Here is a 17843-nt window from a genome sequence, read left to right as displayed (position 1 = left end):
ATTTGGACTTGGTGATGAATATATCAGATGCTGTGTACAGCCCCAATGCTTAGGATCCACCACTGTATACTCAATACACAGAGGCTTAGCCAATGCAGGAGTCAATCATGTCTATTCATTCTGGGAAACTCCTTGTGCATTGCATAGAAATGTTCCTTAGATAATTCTTAAAGGGGTATTCCACTCCTACTTCTTTGCTTATCTTCTGTGTAATGCTGGCAGGGTTAATCTGTGATGAACTCACTATGATTATCCCTCCGGCATTACGAAGAAGCTACAAAATCTATAAAGCCTGCCAGGGACTTGTTTACATCAGCCATATCGGAAGGAAGGGGGAGATGGAGAGAAAAGCTAACACAGTTTTTATGTGTCATCAGCAGAAAGCAGCAGCTCAGAACTGGGGGAAGGAAACTGAATAGATATTAACAAGCATGGAATGGATAGTGGACAGCAATATATGAAAAGTTACGTTTGAGCGGAATACCTCTTTAAGGTTTCCCGCATGGTGCCGGTCTATTCCTAACCGGCCCCCAGTGTGACGAAACCCCCTCCCCTCTGTGAGCAGCTCCATTGATTCTAATTTTCTGTGTTCCCAGCATCATTATGAATGATGATGCCGATAGCTCTGAACTCCATTTACAGACCATGCACTGAACATATGAATGCCCCCATACTCTTCCTACTCCCCATTGCCCCCTGTAAAAAGACTCCTTTCACACAACACAGAGGCTATAGGCTCCAATAAGTGCCCATGCTGCTGTAATCACAGGACTTTATTAGCTAACAAGTTCCTCAGAAACCTTATTATTTACTGTTTTTGATAGATATTTTAGCTTTCTCTCAGCAGGAGGGAAGTAAAGAGCTGCAGTCCTCCCACTCTGTCCCATAATGAAATGAAGCGTGCAGCGTGCAACTGAATGAAGCTACAAATAGAAGAAGGCACACAATTCTTTTATTTTAGATTAGAAACTTGAATCTACACACCGACAAGCATCTAAGAGGTTTTTTATTGGATCACTTGAGGTACGCTATGCTAAAAAAAAAATAATAATCAGAGGGCATCTGTGGATTTTCCTTAGAATCCTGATGCCTCTACTTATGTTTAGTTTCTAATTGTAAAAAAAAAAAAAAATGTCTAGACATCATCCTACAGAACATTATTCACTTGAATGATTATAAGCTGCAGTACTAGACACGGCCACATGTACAGATGGCGCTGTGCCTGGAAACAACAGAGAGGATGCGTGTTTTCCTTCATTCTGCTCATTAGAAGGATTGGTTATCAATAGAGATTAGCCAAACTCTTTGGGTCTGTCCAAACCCGAGAGGGCTGCATTTAAAGGCGAACTCCACATGAGGAAAACTTGTTTTCTATTAAAAGTACATAAAAAGTTATATAGAAGTGTCTATACAATGCATATCTGTGCCGTTCTGCCACACTGGTAGCTGATAAAAAATCCAGGCAGTGAAGAAAAGTGGCCTCTGTGTCAATCCACATTGTCTCCTGCTCCCACTGCTCTCCCACCTTAGGAGACAAATCTTCCATGCCTCTGTCTCACATTGTGTGTGTTTGCTGAGCACAGACTGATGATGCAGACAGGGGGCAGGGCGTGATGTCACAGGAGGCTTGGCTGGATACCCCAATCCCCTGAGTGATCCACCATCTCTGACCGGCCAGAAGCAGCTGCTGCAACTTCACTGATTGTGCAGAAGTGTGCAGGGAAATTAGGGCTGTGTTCACACATGTTGGAGTGTCATTGCAGTACTGCAGCGTATTCACAAAAATGATGCAGTAACACAAGTAAATTATGCTAAACGGCAGAGAGGACCAGAGCCGGCACTGCCAATCCCACCTGGAGAAAAAACAAGGCATAAACAGTATATCCCATGTAAGATAGTATTAGATAAACTCCTTATTGTGGGGCTCAACTTCAAAGATAAAAGATGCTTGAACATAATATGTGCGTGGAAATGAAAAGAAAAAAAAGTAAATTCAAAAAGTTCTTTACTTTATTCCAATATCAGCGTTATAGGTAGAGAATACAGCGCTGTGTGGTGTTACAGGTAGAGAATACAGCATGCTGTGTGGTGTTACAGGTAGAGAATACAGTGGTGCTACAGGTGGAGAATACAGTGTGCTGTGTGGTGTTACAGGTAGAGAATACAGCGTGCTGTGTGGTGTTACAGGTAGAGAGTACAATGTGCTGTGTGGTGTTACAGGTAGAGAATACAGTGTGGTGTGTGGTGTTACAGGTAGAGAATACAGCGCGCTGTGAGGTGTTACAGGTAGAGAATACAGCGCGCTGTGAGGTGTTACAGGTAGAGAATACAGCGCGCTGTGTGGTGTTACAGGTAGAGAATACAGCGCGCTGTGAGGTGTTACAGGTAGAGAATACAGCGTGCTGTGTGGTGTTACAGGTAGAGAATACAGTATGCTGTGTGGTGTTACAGGCAGTAACTGTGTGCTGTGTGGTGTTACAGATAGAGAATACAGTGGTGCTACAGGTGGAGAATACAGTGTTCTATGTGGTGTTACAGGTAGAGAATACAGCGTACTGTGTGGTGTTACAGGTAGAGAATACAGCGTGCTGTGTGGTGTTACAGGTAGAGAATACAGGGTGCTGTGTGGTGTTACAGGTAGAGAATACAGCGTGCTGTGTGGTGTTACAGGTAGAGAATACAGGGTGCTGTGTGGTGTTACAGGTAGAGAATACAGCGTGCTGTGTGGTGTTACAGGTAGAGAATACAGCGTGCTGTGTGGTGTTACAGGTAGAGAATACAGTGTGCTGTGTGGTGTTACAGGTAGAGAATACAGGGTGCTGTGTGGTGTTACAGGTAGAGAATACAGCGTGCTGTGTGGTGTTACAGGTAGAGAATACAGTGTGCTGTGTGGTGTTACAGGTAGAGAATACAGGGTGCTGTGTGGTGTTACAGGTAGAGAATACAGCGTGCTGTGTGGTGTTACAGATAGAGAATACAAGGTGCTGTGTGGTGTTACAGGTAGAGAATACAGTGTGCTGTGTGGTGTTACAGGTAGAGAATACAGCGTGCTGTATGGTGTAACAGGTAGAGAATACAGAGTGCTGTGTGGTATTACAGGTAGAGAATACAGTGTGCTGTCTGGTGTTACAGGTAGAGAATACAGTGTGCTGTGTGGTGTTACAGGTAGAGAATACAGTGTGCTGTGTGGTGTTACAGGTAGAGAATACAGTGTGCTGTGTGGTGTTACAGGTAGAGAATACAGCGTGCTGTGTGGTGTTACAGGTAGAGAATACAGTGCTGTGTGGTGTTACAGGTAGAGAATACAGCGTGCTGTGTGGTGTTACAGGTAGAGAATACAGCGCGCTGTGTGGTGTTACAGGTAGAGAATACAGTGTGCTGTGTGGTGTTACAGGTAGAGATTACAACGTGCTGTGTGGTGTTACAGGTAGAGAATACAGCGTGCTGTGTGGTGTTACAGGTAGAGAATACAGTGTGCTGTGTGGTGTTACAGGTAGAGAATACAGTGTGCTGTGTGGTGTTACAGGTAGAGAATACAGTGTGCTGTGTGGTGTTACAGGTAGAGAATACAGTGTGCTGTGTGGTGTTACAGGTAGAGAATACAGTGCTGTGTGGTGTTACAGGTAGAGAATACAGTGTGATGTGTGGTGTTACAGGTAGAGAATACAGTGTGATGTGTGGTGTTACAGGTAGAGAATACAGCAGTACTGCAGCGTATTCACAAAAATGATGCAGTAACACAAGTAAATTATGCTAAACGGCAGAGAGGACCAGAGCCGGCACTGCCAATCCCACCTGGAGAAAAAACAAGGCATAAACAGTATATCCCATGTAAGATAGTATTAGATAAACTCCTTATTGTGGGGCTCAACTTCAAAGATAAAAGATGCTTGAACATAATATGTGCGTGGAAATGAAAAGAAAAAAAAGTAAATTCAAAAAGTTCTTTACTTTATGCCAATATCAGCGTTATAGGTAGAGAATACAGCGCTGTGTGGTGTTACAGGTAGAGAATACAGCATGCTGTGTGGTGTTACAGGTAGTAACTGTGTGCTGTGTGGTGTTACAGGTAGAGAATACAGTGGTGCTACAGGTGGAGAATACAGTGTGCTGTGTGGTGTTACAGGTAGAGAATAAAGCGTGCTGTGTGGTGTTACAGTGTGAAGTCAGCCTAATAATGTATAGGGAACTGTCATTTACTGCAAAACTCCAGACAAGGATAGAAACTTAAAGGGGGAAATCCAGGAAAAAATATTTTCAGTACCCACAATCTGACCCCCACCACCAAACTGCTTGTACCTTCGAATAGCTGCTTTTAATCCAAGATCTTTCCTGGGGTCCGTTCGGCAGGTGATGCAGTTTTTGTCCTTGAAAACAACTTTTAAACTTGCAGCCCTGTGTCAAATTGGGGTGGCCTAGAGTGTCCATGCCCTAGTTCTTAACCGCCTCTCCCGCCTGTCTTCCCACCCTCCCCCTCATTAGGAATGCTCTCCTAATCACCACTTTTCTGAACACTGCACAGGTGCCTTAACAATCCAACACATGTGCAGTGTTCAGACACGTGATGAATAGGAGAAATCCTGTCTGGGGCATTCCTAATGGTGAGGAGGGTCGGGAGGAAGGACGGAGAGGCGGTGCAAGCCTAGGGCACACACATTTTAGGCCATGATAATTTGACGAACAAAAATGCAAAGTTCACCGCATCAACCAAAAATTATGTGCTGCGAGATCATACATGTGCAAACCTGTTCTGGCCGTGTTCTAAAGGTATCCAGGGAGGTGCACTCTACACCTAGGAGCTTGCTAGGTCAGCATCAGCAATCCAAACGGAAAAGTCCATGTGAGGCACTCCGTCCCATAAAATCATATACCTTTATTAACTGCACACAAGTATAAAATCCACATAAATAGTGTATAAAGCAACGGGTTTCGACGCAACCGTCTTTATCTCAGCATAACACTCACTGAATTAAAAACACTCATATATATATAGAAACAAAAAATTAACATAGGGAGCTAGTGCTTACCCCCACCTCCGTCGGCGTCCAGGTGAATACTATGCGCATGCGTCAGAATCAGACAAAGCTACCGACACCTGAAATCATGACACCATTAAGGAGAGTGGGAGAAGCCGTCCAGTTCCCTGTGGATGCAATGTGAACATAGGCTAACAGTGAGGACCATAAATTAATAAATATACAACAAGTCAGTTCTGTAGTTCAGTCCTTTAGGAAATCGGCTGTCCAGATTCAATATCCAATATGCTTCACGATTGAACAATTTCTGAGACCAACTGCCTTCTCTATGATTTCTGTACACTTTTTCTATAGCAAAAAAGGAGAAATATTGCAAATCACCACCATGTGTTATGATAAAATGCTTGGCCGCTCCTGATACATTTTCTCCTTTCCTGCTAATGTCATATATATGCTCTGCAATCCTAGTCTTTAATTTTCTAGCTGTACACCCTACATACAATTTATTACAGTAGGAACAGGAGATACCATATATAACATGATCGCTGTTACAGTTCATAAAACATGAGATGTCAAAGTTTCTTTTATTATCGGAAGTATTAAACTTAGAGGTTTTTTTAGCATATTTGCAGACATTACACCTGGCCCCCCCACACTGAAAAAATCCCTTTTGGGATAGCCACGTTCTGTTAGTATTGGATTTATGGCTAGGGACTGTAGGAGAGATAACATTACCAATGGTCTTACCTCTTCTGGCTACTATACCACATCCTTCTCCTAATATTCTACTCAGTTTATCATCTTGATATAAAATGGGAAGATGATAATTTGACACAGGGCTGCAAGTTTAAGGGTGCTTTCACACACAGCGGATCCGCAGCGGATTTTACAGTGCGTATTTAATGCTGTGTTCATTCATTTAGTCAAATCCGCTGCGGATCCGCTGTGGATCCGTAGCAGAAAATCTGCTGCAGATCCGGTAGGTGTGAAGTTTTTTTAGTAGCACAATAACTGCATCACCTGCCGAACGGACCCCAGGACAGATATTGGATTAAAGATTAAAAGCAGCTATCCGACAGTACAATCGGTTTTTTGGGGGGGGGGGGGGGGGCGCACAGATTGTGGGTACAGAGTCGCTTTAAACACATGGAATAACAGTCCACTGTAAAAAAAAACAAAAAACACACAAGATAACATCAGAAGCCTTATGTCAGGCAGGCCCTCTCACATCTCCTGTATACAGAGGACCAGGAGTCAGGCAGCCCCTCTCACATCTCCTGTATACAGAGGACCAGGAGTCAGGCAGCACCTCTCACATCTCCTGTATACAGAGGACGAGGGGTCAGGCAGCACCTCTCACATCTCCTGTATACAGAGGACCAGGAGTCAGGCAGCCCCTCTCACATCTTCTGTATACAGAGGACCAGGGGTCAGGCAGCCCCTCTCACATCTTCTGTATACAGAGGACCAGGGGTCAGGCAGCCCCTCTCACATCTCCTGTATACAGAGGACGAGGGGTCAGGCAGCCCCCCTCACATCTCCTGTATACAGAGGACCAGGGGTCAGGCAGCCCCTCTCACATCTCCTGTATACAGAGGACCAGGGGTCAGGCAGCCCCTCTCACATCTTCTGTATACAGAGGACCAGGGGTCAGGCAGCCCCTCTCACATCTCCTGTATACAGAGGACCAGGAGTCAGGCAGCCCCTCTCACATCTTCTGTATACAGAGGACGAGGGGTCAGGCAGCCCCTCTCACATCTTCTGTATACAGAGGACGAGGGGTCAGGCAGCCCCTCTCACATCTCCTGTATACAGAGGACCAGGGGTCAGGCATCCCCTCTCACATCTCCTGTATACAGAGGACCAGGGGTCAGGCAGCCCCTCTCACATCTTCTTTATACAGAGGACCAGGGGTCAGGCAGCCCCTCTCACATCTCCTGTATACAGAGGACCAGGAGTCAGGCAGCACCTCTCACATCTCCTGTATACAGAGGACCAGGAGTCAGACAGCCCCTCTCACATCTCCTGTATACAGAGGACGAGGGGTCAGGCAGCCCCTCTCACATCTCCTGTATACAGAGGACGAGGGGTCAGGCAGCCCCTCTCACATCTCCTGTATACAGAGGACCAGGGGTCAGGCAGCCCCTCTCACATCTCCTGTATACAAAGGACCAGGAGTCAGGCAGCACCTCTCACATCTCCTGTATACAGAGGACGAGGGGTCAGGCAGCCCCTCTCACATCTCCTGTATACAGAGGACCAGGGGTCAGGCAGCCCCTCTCACATCTCCTGTATACAGAGGACCAGGGGTCAGGCAGCACCTCTCACATCTCCTGTATACAGAGGACGAGGGGTCAGGCAGCCCCTCTCACATCTCCTGTATACAGAGGACCAGGAGTCAGGCAGCCCCTCTCACATCTCCTGTATACAGAGGACCAGGGGTCAGGCAGCCCCTCTCACATCTCCTGTATACAGAGGACCAGGGGTCAGGCAGCACCTCTCACATCTCCTGTATACAGAGGACCAGGGGTCAGGCAGCCCCTCTCACATCTCCTGTATACAGAGGACGAGGGGTCAGGCAGCCCCTCTCACATCTCCTGTATACAGAGGACCAGGGGTCAGGCAGCCCCTCTCACATCTCCTGTATACAGAGGACCAGGAGTCAGGCAGCACCTCTCACATCTCCTGTATACAGAGGACGAGGGGTCAGGCAGCCCCTCTCACATCTCCTGTATACAGAGGACCAGGGGTCAGGCAGCCCCTCTCACATCTCCTGTATACAGAGGACCAGGGGTCAGGCAGCACCTCTCACATCTCCTGTATACAGAGGACGAGGGGTCAGGCAGCACCTCTCACATCTCCTGTATACAGAGGACGAGGGGTCAGGCAGCCCCTCTCACATCTCCTGTATACAGAGGAACGAGGGGTCAGGCAGCCCCTCTCACATCTCCTGTATACAGAGGACCAGGAGTCAGGCAGCACCTCTCACATCTCCTGTATACAGAGGACGAGGGGTCAGGCAGCCCCTCTCACATCTCCTGTATACAGAGGACGAGGGGTCAGGCAGCCCCTCTCACATCTTCTGTATACAGAGGACGAGGGGTCAGGCAGCCCCTCTCACATCTCCTGTATACAGAGGACGAGGGGTCAGGCAGCACCTCTCACATCTCCTGTATACAGAGGACCAGGAGTCAGGCAGCACCTCTCACATCTCCTGTATACAGAGGACCAGGGGTCAGGCAGCCCCTCTCACATCTCCTGTATACAGAGGACCAGGGGTCAGGCAGCCCCTCTCACATCTCCTGTATACAGAGGACCAGGGGTCAGGCAGCCCCTCTCACATCTCCTGTATACAGAGGACCAGGGGTCAGGCAGCCCCTCTCACATCTCCTGTATACAGAGGACGAGGGGTCAGGCAGCCCCTCTCACATCTCCTGTATACAGAGGAACGAGGGGTCAGGCAGCCCCTCTCACATCTCCTGTATACAGAGGACCAGGGGTCAGGCAGCCCCTCTCACATCTCCTGTATACAGAGGACCAGGAGTCAGGCAGCACCTCTCACATCTCCTGTATACAGAGGACGAGGGGTCAGGCAGCCCCTCTCACATCTCCTGTATACAGAGAACGAGGGGTCAGGCAGCCCCTCTCACATCTCCTGTATACAGAGAACGAGGGGTCAGGCAGCCCCTCTCACATCTCCTGTATACAGAGAACGAGGGGTCAGGCAGCCCCTCTCACATCTCCTGTATACAGAGGACGAGGGGTCAGGCAGCCCCTCTCACATCTCCTGTATACAGAGGACCAGGGTCAGGCAGCCCCTCACACATCTCCTGTATACAGAGGACCAGGAGTCAGGCAGCCCCTCTCACATCTCCTGTATACAGAGGACCAGGGGTCAGGCAGCCCCTCTCACATCTCCTGTATACAGAGGACGAGGGGTCAGGCAGCCCCTCTCACATCTCCTGTATACAGAGGACGAGGGGTCAGGCAGCACCCTCTCACATCTCCTGTATACAGAGGACGAGGGGTCAGGCAGCACCTCTCACATCTCCTGTATACAGAGGACCAGGGGTCAGGCAGCCCCTCTCACATCTCCTGTATACAGAGGACCAGGGGTCAGGCAGCCCCTCTCACATCTCCTGTATACAGAGGACGAGGGGTCAGGCAGCCCCTCTCACATCTCCTGTATACAGAGGACCAGGGGTCAGGCAGCCCCTCTCACATCTCCTGTATACAGAGGACCAGGGGTCAGGCAGCCCCTCTCACATCTCCTGTATACAGAGGACCAGGGGTCAGGCAGCCCCTCTCACATCTCCTGTATACAGAGGACCGAGGGGTCAGGCAGCCCCTCTCACATCTCCTGTATACAGAGGAACGAGGGGTCAGGCAGCCCCTCTCACATCTCCTGTATACAGAGGACCAGGGGTCAGGCAGCCCCTCTCACATCTCCTGTATACAGAGGACCAGGAGTCAGGCAGCCCCTCTCACATCTCCTGTATACAGAGGACCAGGGGTCAGGCAGCACCTCTCACATCTCCTGTATACAGAGGACGAGGGGTCAGGCAGCCCCTCTCACATCTCCTGTATACAGAGAACGAGGGGTCAGGCAGCCCCTCTCACATCTCCTGTATACAGAGAACGAGGGGTCAGGCAGCCCCTCTCACATCTCCTGTATACAGAGGACGAGGGGTCAGGCAGCCCCTCTCACATCTCCTGTATACAGAGGACCAGGGGTCAGGCAGCCCCTCTCACATCTCCTGTATACAGAGGACCAGGAGTCAGGCAGCCCCTCTCACATCTCCTGTATACAGAGGACCAGGGGTCAGGCAGCCCCTCTCACATCTCCTGTATACAGAGGACCAGGAGTCAGGCAGCACCTCTCACATCTCCTGTATACAGAGGACCAGGGGTCAGGCAGCCCCTCTCACATCTCCTGTATACAGAGGACGAGGGGTCAGGCAGCCCCTCTCACATCTCCTGTATACAGAGGACGAGGGGTCAGGCAGCACCTCTCACATCTCCTGTATACAGAGGACGAGGGGTCAGGCAGCACCTCTCACATCTCCTGTATACAGAGGACCAGGGGTCAGGCAGCCCCTCTCACATCTCCTGTATACAGAGGACGAGGGGTCAGGCAGCCCCTCTCACATCTCCTGTATACAGAGGACCAGGGGTCAGGCAGCCCCTCTCACATCTCCTGTATACAGAGGACCAGGGGTCAGGCAGCCCCTCTCACATCTTCTGTATACAGAGGACGAGGGGTCAGGCAGCCCCTCTCACATCTCCTGTATACAGAGGACCAGGGGTCAGGCAGCCCCTCTCACATCTCCTGTATACAGAGGACCAGGGGTCAGGCAGCCCCTCTCACATCTCCTGTATACAGAGGACCAGGAGTCAGGCAGCACCTCTCACATCTCCTGTATACAGAGGACGAGGGGTCAGGCAGCCCCTCTCACATCTCCTGTATACAGAGGACCAGGGGTCAGGCAGCCCCTCTCACATCTCCTGTATACAGAGAACGAGGGGTCAGGCAGCCCCTCTCACATCTCCTGTATACAGAGGACGAGGGGTCAGGCAGCACCTCTCACATCTCCTGTATACAGAGGACGAGGGGTCAGGCAGCACCTCTCACATCTCCTGTATACAGAGGACGAGGGGTCAGGCAGCATCTCTCACATCTCCTGTATACAGAGGACCAGGGGTCAGGCAGCCCCTCTCACATCTCCTGTATACAGAGGACGAGGGGTCAGGCAGCCCCTCTCACATCTCCTGTATACAGAGGACCAGGGGTCAGGCAGCCCCTCTCACATCTCCTGTATACAGAGGACCAGGGGTCAGGCAGCCCCTCTCACATCTTCTGTATACAGAGGACGAGGGGTCAGGCAGCCCCTCTCACATCTCCTGTATACAGAGGACCAGGGGTCAGGCAGCCCCTCTCACATCTCCTGTATACAGAGGACCAGGGGTCAGGCAGCCCCTCTCACATCTCCTGTATACAGAGGACCAGGAGTCAGGCAGCACCTCTCACATCTCCTGTATACAGAGGACGAGGGGTCAGGCAGCCCCTCTCACATCTCCTGTATACAGAGAACGAGGGGTCAGGCAGCCCCTCTCACATCTCCTGTATACAGAGGACGAGGGGTCAGGCAGCCCCTCTCACATCTCCTGTATACAGAGGACGAGGGGTCAGGCAGCCCCTCTCACATCTCCTGTATACAGAGGACCAGGGGTCAGGCAGGCCCCTCTCACATCTCCTGTATACAGAGGACCAGGAGTCAGGCAGCCCCTCTCACATCTCCTGTATACAGAGGACCAGGGGTCAGGCAGCCCCTCTCACATCTCCTGTATACAGAGGACCAGGAGTCAGGCAGCACCTCTCACATCTCCTGTATACAGAGGACCAGGGGTCAGGCAGCCCCTCTCACATCTCCTGTATACAGAGGACGAGGGGTCAGGCAGCACCTCTCACATCTCCTGTATACAGAGGACGAGGGGTCAGGCAGCACCTCTCACATCTCCTGTATACAGAGGACCAGGGGTCAGGCAGCCCCTCTCACATCTCCTGTATACAGAGGACCAGGGGTCAGGCAGCCCCTCTCACATCTCCTGTATACAGAGGACCAGGGGTCAGGCAGCCCCTCTCACATCTCCAGTATACAGAGGACCAGGGGTCAGGCAGCCCCTCTCACATCTTCTGTATACAGAGGACGAGGGGTCAGGCAGCCCCTCTCACATCTCCTGTATACAGAGGACCAGGGGTCAGGCAGCCCCTCTCACATCTCCTGTATACAGAGGACCAGGGGTCAGGCAGCCCCTCTCACATCTCCTGTATACAGAGGACCAGGGGTTATTCAGACCTTCTCTCTTCCCCTCTCCTGTCCCTCTCTCTTCCCCTCTCCTGTCCCTTCTCTTGTCCCTCTCTCTTCCCCTCTCCTGTCCCTCTCTCTTCCCCTCTCCTGTCCCTCTCTCTTCCCCTCTCTCTCCCCCCTCACATCTCCTGTATACAGAGGACCAGGGGTTAGGCAGACCTTCTCTCTTCCCCTCTCCTGCTCCTCTCTCTTCCCCTCTCTGTTTCCCTCTCCTGCCCCTCTCTCTTCCCCTCTCTTGTCCCTCTCTCTTCCCCTCTCTCCCATCTCCCCTCTCCAGGGATGCGTTGCTATGACAGGCAGCAGCTGGGCTTCCCTCACTCTCTTCCTCCCCTTTGAACCGGAACCTTTCGGCAGTGACAGCCCCGGGCTGTGTGGTAATGGTGCTGGGGAGGAGAGACAGGAGGAGGAGCCCCTGTGTACCAGGGACGAGAAGCCTCATGAATACAGGATCCTATTAATCATGAGCCAGCCTGGGAGATGCCTGTGTGCTGCTGGATCCACCATGAGGGGCTATTGATCTAGAGGGATCAGCCCCCCACCCTGCAGCTGGAGATGCCCTGCTAGCAGCAGCAGCCCCCCAGCCCTGGCATCTGTATCTGACATACAGGGGGTGCATCTTGCTGATTTCTCCCCATCATTGCTGTGATCTGCTGAGAGGAGGGGGAGATAGCAGGGGACCAGCATGGGGAACACCACGTCCTGCTGCGTGTCCTCCAGCCCCAAGCTGCGGAGAAATGCCCACTCCAGACTGGAGTCCTACCGGCCAGAGCAGGACATCAGCAGGGAGGACACCGGGTGCAACCTGCAGCACATCAGTGACCGGGAGAACATAGACGGTAAGGGGGAGGGGGGAGATGCAGCTGCATGCTCTGCAAGGAAACAATGCTCTGCAAGAGGGCACCCTCTGGGGATGCCAGCCTGACAATGAGACTGCCCTGTGGGCGTCACCTGCCCAGCTGCTGCAGAACCTCTTGCTGATCTCAGTCCAGTGGGTGGAATGATGATTGACAGTTGGATTTCTCTTAAGGTCGTGCAGGGCTCCATTAGTGTGCTGTCAGCTTGCATCCAGGCACACATCACCAGTATTAGGAGAGGATAGAGGAGGATGCCAGCTGAATGCATAGATTTACTGTACCCAAAGCTGCTGCCATCAGCCACTACTGGACCTAACTTCTGCATGGTATTCTGGGCAGAGGAGAAGGATACAATACAACCAGATGTCAATGTTGCAAAAAAACAAACAAACAATTGAATCAGATGTATCCCATTGCTTTTAACAGGATGGAGAATTGTTGTTAGTCACTGGTGCAATAGGATTAAATCCTGCAAGCAAGTATATGCGGACAGTCACACAAGTGGTCTGGCATCAAATAGACTGGGGGTTGTAGGCAAAAAGAAACAATTGGATCAAATGTATCCCATTGGTTTTTGACAGGATGGAGAATTGTTGTTAGTCACTGGTGCAATAGGATTGTGCAGAGAGTCACATAAGTCGTCTGGCATCAAATAGACTTTGGGGTTGTAGGGATTTAATGGAGTCTAAATTGTGGAAATGACCATGATGATGAGGGGACTGGAGCAAAATGACATGGAAATGGGACTTTTTATGATACTGATACTGCTCCAATTTTTTGTATGAGATACAGCGTCCAAGTATATTCTTATTGGTGCTTTGATTTATTAGAATTAGATGACAGGCTCATACAGAATATTGATGACATATGATTGCCTAATCACATCCATGGCGCCCTAACAATCTTGTCCTTCTATATAGCCACCATACAGGTCTTACCTCTGTCTTAGATGTAGTCTGGGTTGCTGACATGTGGTTGTAGTCAGTTTCGAGGGATTGGTAATGTTTCTCATGAAGTCACGGTTTGTGTTTTTTTTTGTTATCTTCTAATCACATAAGACGTTGAAAATGATCAGACATGAAAAAGTTAATAATAATAATAATAATAATACATTTATTTGTATAGCGCCAACATAGTTGATCATAGTTGATGATTATATTATCATTGTTAGTATACAGGTGTAGGGGCGGACACATACACAGCCAAGGGCCACTTGGTCTCTAGTAGTTTTTTTTTATAGAATTGCCTCCCTTATGTTTCTTAAACAATCGACCAGTATTTGTGAGCTATAAAATTCTTTTATCTAAGACCCATACATGTTATGTTATTACAGGGGTGATTATCATCATATATAATATAAATATAATCATATATATCATGCCAATATATAAATGGGGTCAAAACCAAGTCCCTGTGCATTTACCAACAGCTGGGTCTTGTTTCCGATCAATCGTAGCTATTGGTGATAGCATGGGGGCTTGGATTCAGCCCTATACCGCTCCTTGGTGAGAATGTGGCCTAATAGTCCCAGCAATCGGCCTGGATGCAGAGTACCCAGCTGGATGGCACTAACCCATGCTACATTGTGTCAAAATTCCATTATTCCTTCTGGAAATGTATGAATAAATTGACAACTGGGAGGGAGTCTCAAAATTCTGACTTTGTCAGCAGTCATCAGAGTATGTATTGCATTCCTTCAGCTCTTTGTGACAGTCCTCCCACCCTGCCTACCCCTCCTCCCACAGCACTCCTGCCAGTTTTCCACCCAGTGCTGTTGCAGAACATCACATTTTACAGCAGACACACAGTGAGGTTGCAGCAACTGCTGCATCTATTGCCTGTCTGCACCTCTTTCTGTGGCGTTGCTCAGCACAAGACATTTTTGCTATAAACACAGCTCATTCTTCCTAAATGCCCCAGTAAACAGATATGGATGATGGTGATGGAAGCTGTTCAGAATTGGTGACATCAATCAGGGAGTGGGGGTAGAGCTCAGAGACAAGATCCAAGCAGGCCTACAAAGGGAGCAGCTGGAGACAATACCACACAACTTCCTGTTAGGGAAGAATTACATGAAAATATGCTAATACAAGTAAAATTTGTGATAACACTGTATCAGTAAGTTATATATATCACTTTCTATCAGAGACAACATGACTCTTGTCTTCAGTTCAGGTGCTGTTTGCAATTAAGCTCCATTGACTTTAATGGAACTGAGCAGCAAAACCCCGCCCAAGCTGGAGACAAGAGTGGGGCTTTCTCTGGAAGAAAGTGGCTATGTTTCTGTAGCGCTGGATAACTCCTTTAAAGGGGTTATCCAGCGCTACAAAAACATGGCCACTTTTCCCTCTCTCTTGTCTCCAGTTCAGGTGTGTTTTGCAATTAAACTCCATTTACTTCAATGGAACTGAGTTTGAAATCCCTCCCAATCAGGGGACAGGAGAGGGGGAAAAGTGGCCATGTTTCTGTAGCGCTGGATAATCCCTTTAAGCTCCATTTACTTCAATGGAACTAAGTTTTAAAACCTGCACCCAAACTGGAGACAAGAGTGGTGCAAAAGTGGCCATGTTTTTTAGCACTGGATAACCCCTTTAAATATACTTATCTGATAGTGGACTACCACTTTAAATCCTCATATGTACTTACTTATCTATAATGATCATGAAAATACATCCTAGGATAAATTTAGATCTGTAGCTGTGAATAAAAACACCTCCACAATAAAAAAAAAGCATGCTTTTCATGAAAATCCAGCATGCCTGTCACCCACACTGCTGATGGTGTGTGTGAAGGAGGCCGCACAGGAGCTCTACCAGGATTCGGATCCAGTCGCCTTGCTACTTTAATTGTGTGTCTGTAAATCCTTCCTCTTTTCTTCCTCTCACGTTGCGGCTGTCATGTGTAGTCCTCTTTGTCATTACTAATGATATGAACCCTCCAACCACTTGAGGTTAGGAATGAGTAGGAGGTGAGGATTGTTAGTTTTTATAGTCATATCTGTATGACAAGTTCAGGGTAAACTTGCAGGTAATATTGATAGTGGGCCATAGAAGTGCAAATGGGGGGTGGGCACTTCTTTATCAGACTGAGATGTAGGTTTTTGGAGAATGCCTCCTTTAGCATTGAATGTTTGGGGTCCTATTCAACGGGCCGATGGGGGCCTGATCAATAATGTAAATGAGCGCCGATCTGCTAAATCAGCGCTCGTTTACTAGGCCTATTCCATGGCCCAATAATCATTTAGCGAGGGCTGCAGGGACATCGTTACGGATGTCCTTGCAGCCCTTGTTTAAACACCATACATTACCTACACATGTTGCAGGTCTACTTCCCGGTCCCCCGCGCATCAACATCTTCGGTGCAGCCTGTCTGAGCTGACAGACCACTCTGCAAATCACTGGCCGCGGCGGTCCTGGCTAGTGATTGGCTGAGCGGTCTTTCAGCTCCTTCTTCCTCCTGGACCAGGAGGAAGAAGGAGCGCAGGAGAAGCCCTGCAACATGTTTAGGTAAAGTATGGTGCTTGTAAGATCGTCACCTGCCGCGCATCGCTATTCCACGCTGCGATGCGCAGACGGTGCCCGTTGATTTTAGGTTTGAACCTAAATAAACGATCAGCTGATGACACGATCATCGGCTGATCATTGCCTCTATTCCACAGAGCAATAGTCGGCCGAGTCAGGCCGATTATCGCTTTGTGGAATAGGCCCCTTACTGTGACCTGACCTGCTTATTGTCTCATCCACTAATATGGAGTTCCAGAGCTCCCCAAGGGCGTGGGGTGAATTGCTATGTGGAATAGTTCCTAGTAACCGGGCAGTAAAATGAGGCTTTATTGTCACTGTAGACACCTTCTGTATTATCTGTAGGCAAAAATATTTTACTTTACTTTGTTGCCAAAATATTGAGCTTTTGTTTGTCTTGTAACCGAAAATATTGTTGTCCCCTGAATACTGACATTGAAGCTGAGAGCGGACGGATCACACTAAACCTCGCCTTCTTCCTAAAGTCTGTACATTTTCGGACAGTGGTGAAATTTGCTATAGTATGAGCGTGCTTGGTCTGAAAATTTGCAGCATGTGAATAAAATCTCCATTTTCCAGGTACCGCAACACAGAGGTGAAATCTGTGCATTTTGTACATTATTATGGCAGCATTCATCTTGCCTGAGCAAGTCCCCTGGAAATAAGTGATAATGGACCGGACCTGTCCCATTGACATGAATGAGAGACATTACTTATCTTACTATGTGACCTTTTAAATAGGTGATTCCATATAGGTGCACACTGTGAGCTTCAGATATTGTCTTCCCTATCTTCCGGTGCCCCCTTAAAGAGGTTATCCAGCACTACAAAATCATGGCCACTTTCTTCCAGAGACAGCATGGCTCTTGTCTCCAGTTTGGGTGCAGGTTTGATTGAAGCAAATAGAACTTAAAGGGGTTATCCAGCGCTACAAAAACATGGCCACTTTTCCCCCTCTCTTGTCTCCAGTTCAGGTGCGGTTTGCAATTAAGCTCCGTTTACTTCAATGGAACTGAGTTCCAAACCCCACCCAGTGGCCATGTTTTTGTAGTGTTGGATAATCCCTTTAATTGAAAACCACACCCGGAACTAGAGACAATAGCTGTGGAAGAAAGTGACCATATTTTTGTAGGGCTGAATAACCCCTTTAATGCTGTACAGAACAGTTTAGCGCAGCCTCCTACTTATTCAACTAAACAACTAAAAAACTGTCCCCCCCCCGCATCTTTCTGAGATAACTGATATAAACAAGTCCCTATCTGCAACTTTGTAGCAACATGGTAATGCCAGGAGGGTTAATCACAGTAAGTTCATCAGCAAATTGAACTCAGGTTAAAGGGGTAGTGTGGCGGTAAAGAATTATTCACAGAATAACACACATTACAAAGTTTCCTTCCCCGTGTCCCACCCCCCCCCCCATCCGTGTACCCGGAAGTGTGGTGCGCTATACATACCTGTCACGTGCCGACCCCCGTCTCCGATCTTCAGCGATCTTCAGTTATGCTCAGCCAATCACGGCTGAGCATTGGATGACGCTGCAGAGGGCGGCCGGCATTTGGAATAGTCAGAGCTGTTCGCCGGCCAGAGAAGACGTCACTGACTGAAGATCGGAGACGGGGGGTC

The 17843-nt window shown here is 48.9% G+C and overlaps 1 protein-coding gene across 1 annotated transcript in view; it reads left to right on the top strand.

The window, feature by feature from the left end:
* Nucleotides 1–12247: 12247 nt before the first annotated feature.
* Nucleotides 12248–17843, top strand: part of CCNY (cyclin Y) — a 124008-nt gene continuing 118412 nt past the window's right edge. Inside the window, exon 1 of the mRNA XM_069958937.1 lies at nt 12248–12681. Coding sequence (XP_069815038.1) covers nt 12528–12681 — 154 coding nt within the window. The 5' untranslated portion in view covers nt 12248–12527. The remainder of the gene's footprint in view (nt 12682–17843) is intronic.

This window comes from Dendropsophus ebraccatus, chromosome 2, assembly GCF_027789765.1.
Source record: "Dendropsophus ebraccatus isolate aDenEbr1 chromosome 2, aDenEbr1.pat, whole genome shotgun sequence".
Lineage (NCBI taxonomy): Eukaryota > Metazoa > Chordata > Amphibia > Anura > Hylidae > Dendropsophus > Dendropsophus ebraccatus.
Note: the sequence above shows the minus strand (reverse complement) of the source record. Positions and strands in the feature narration are given on the sequence as shown.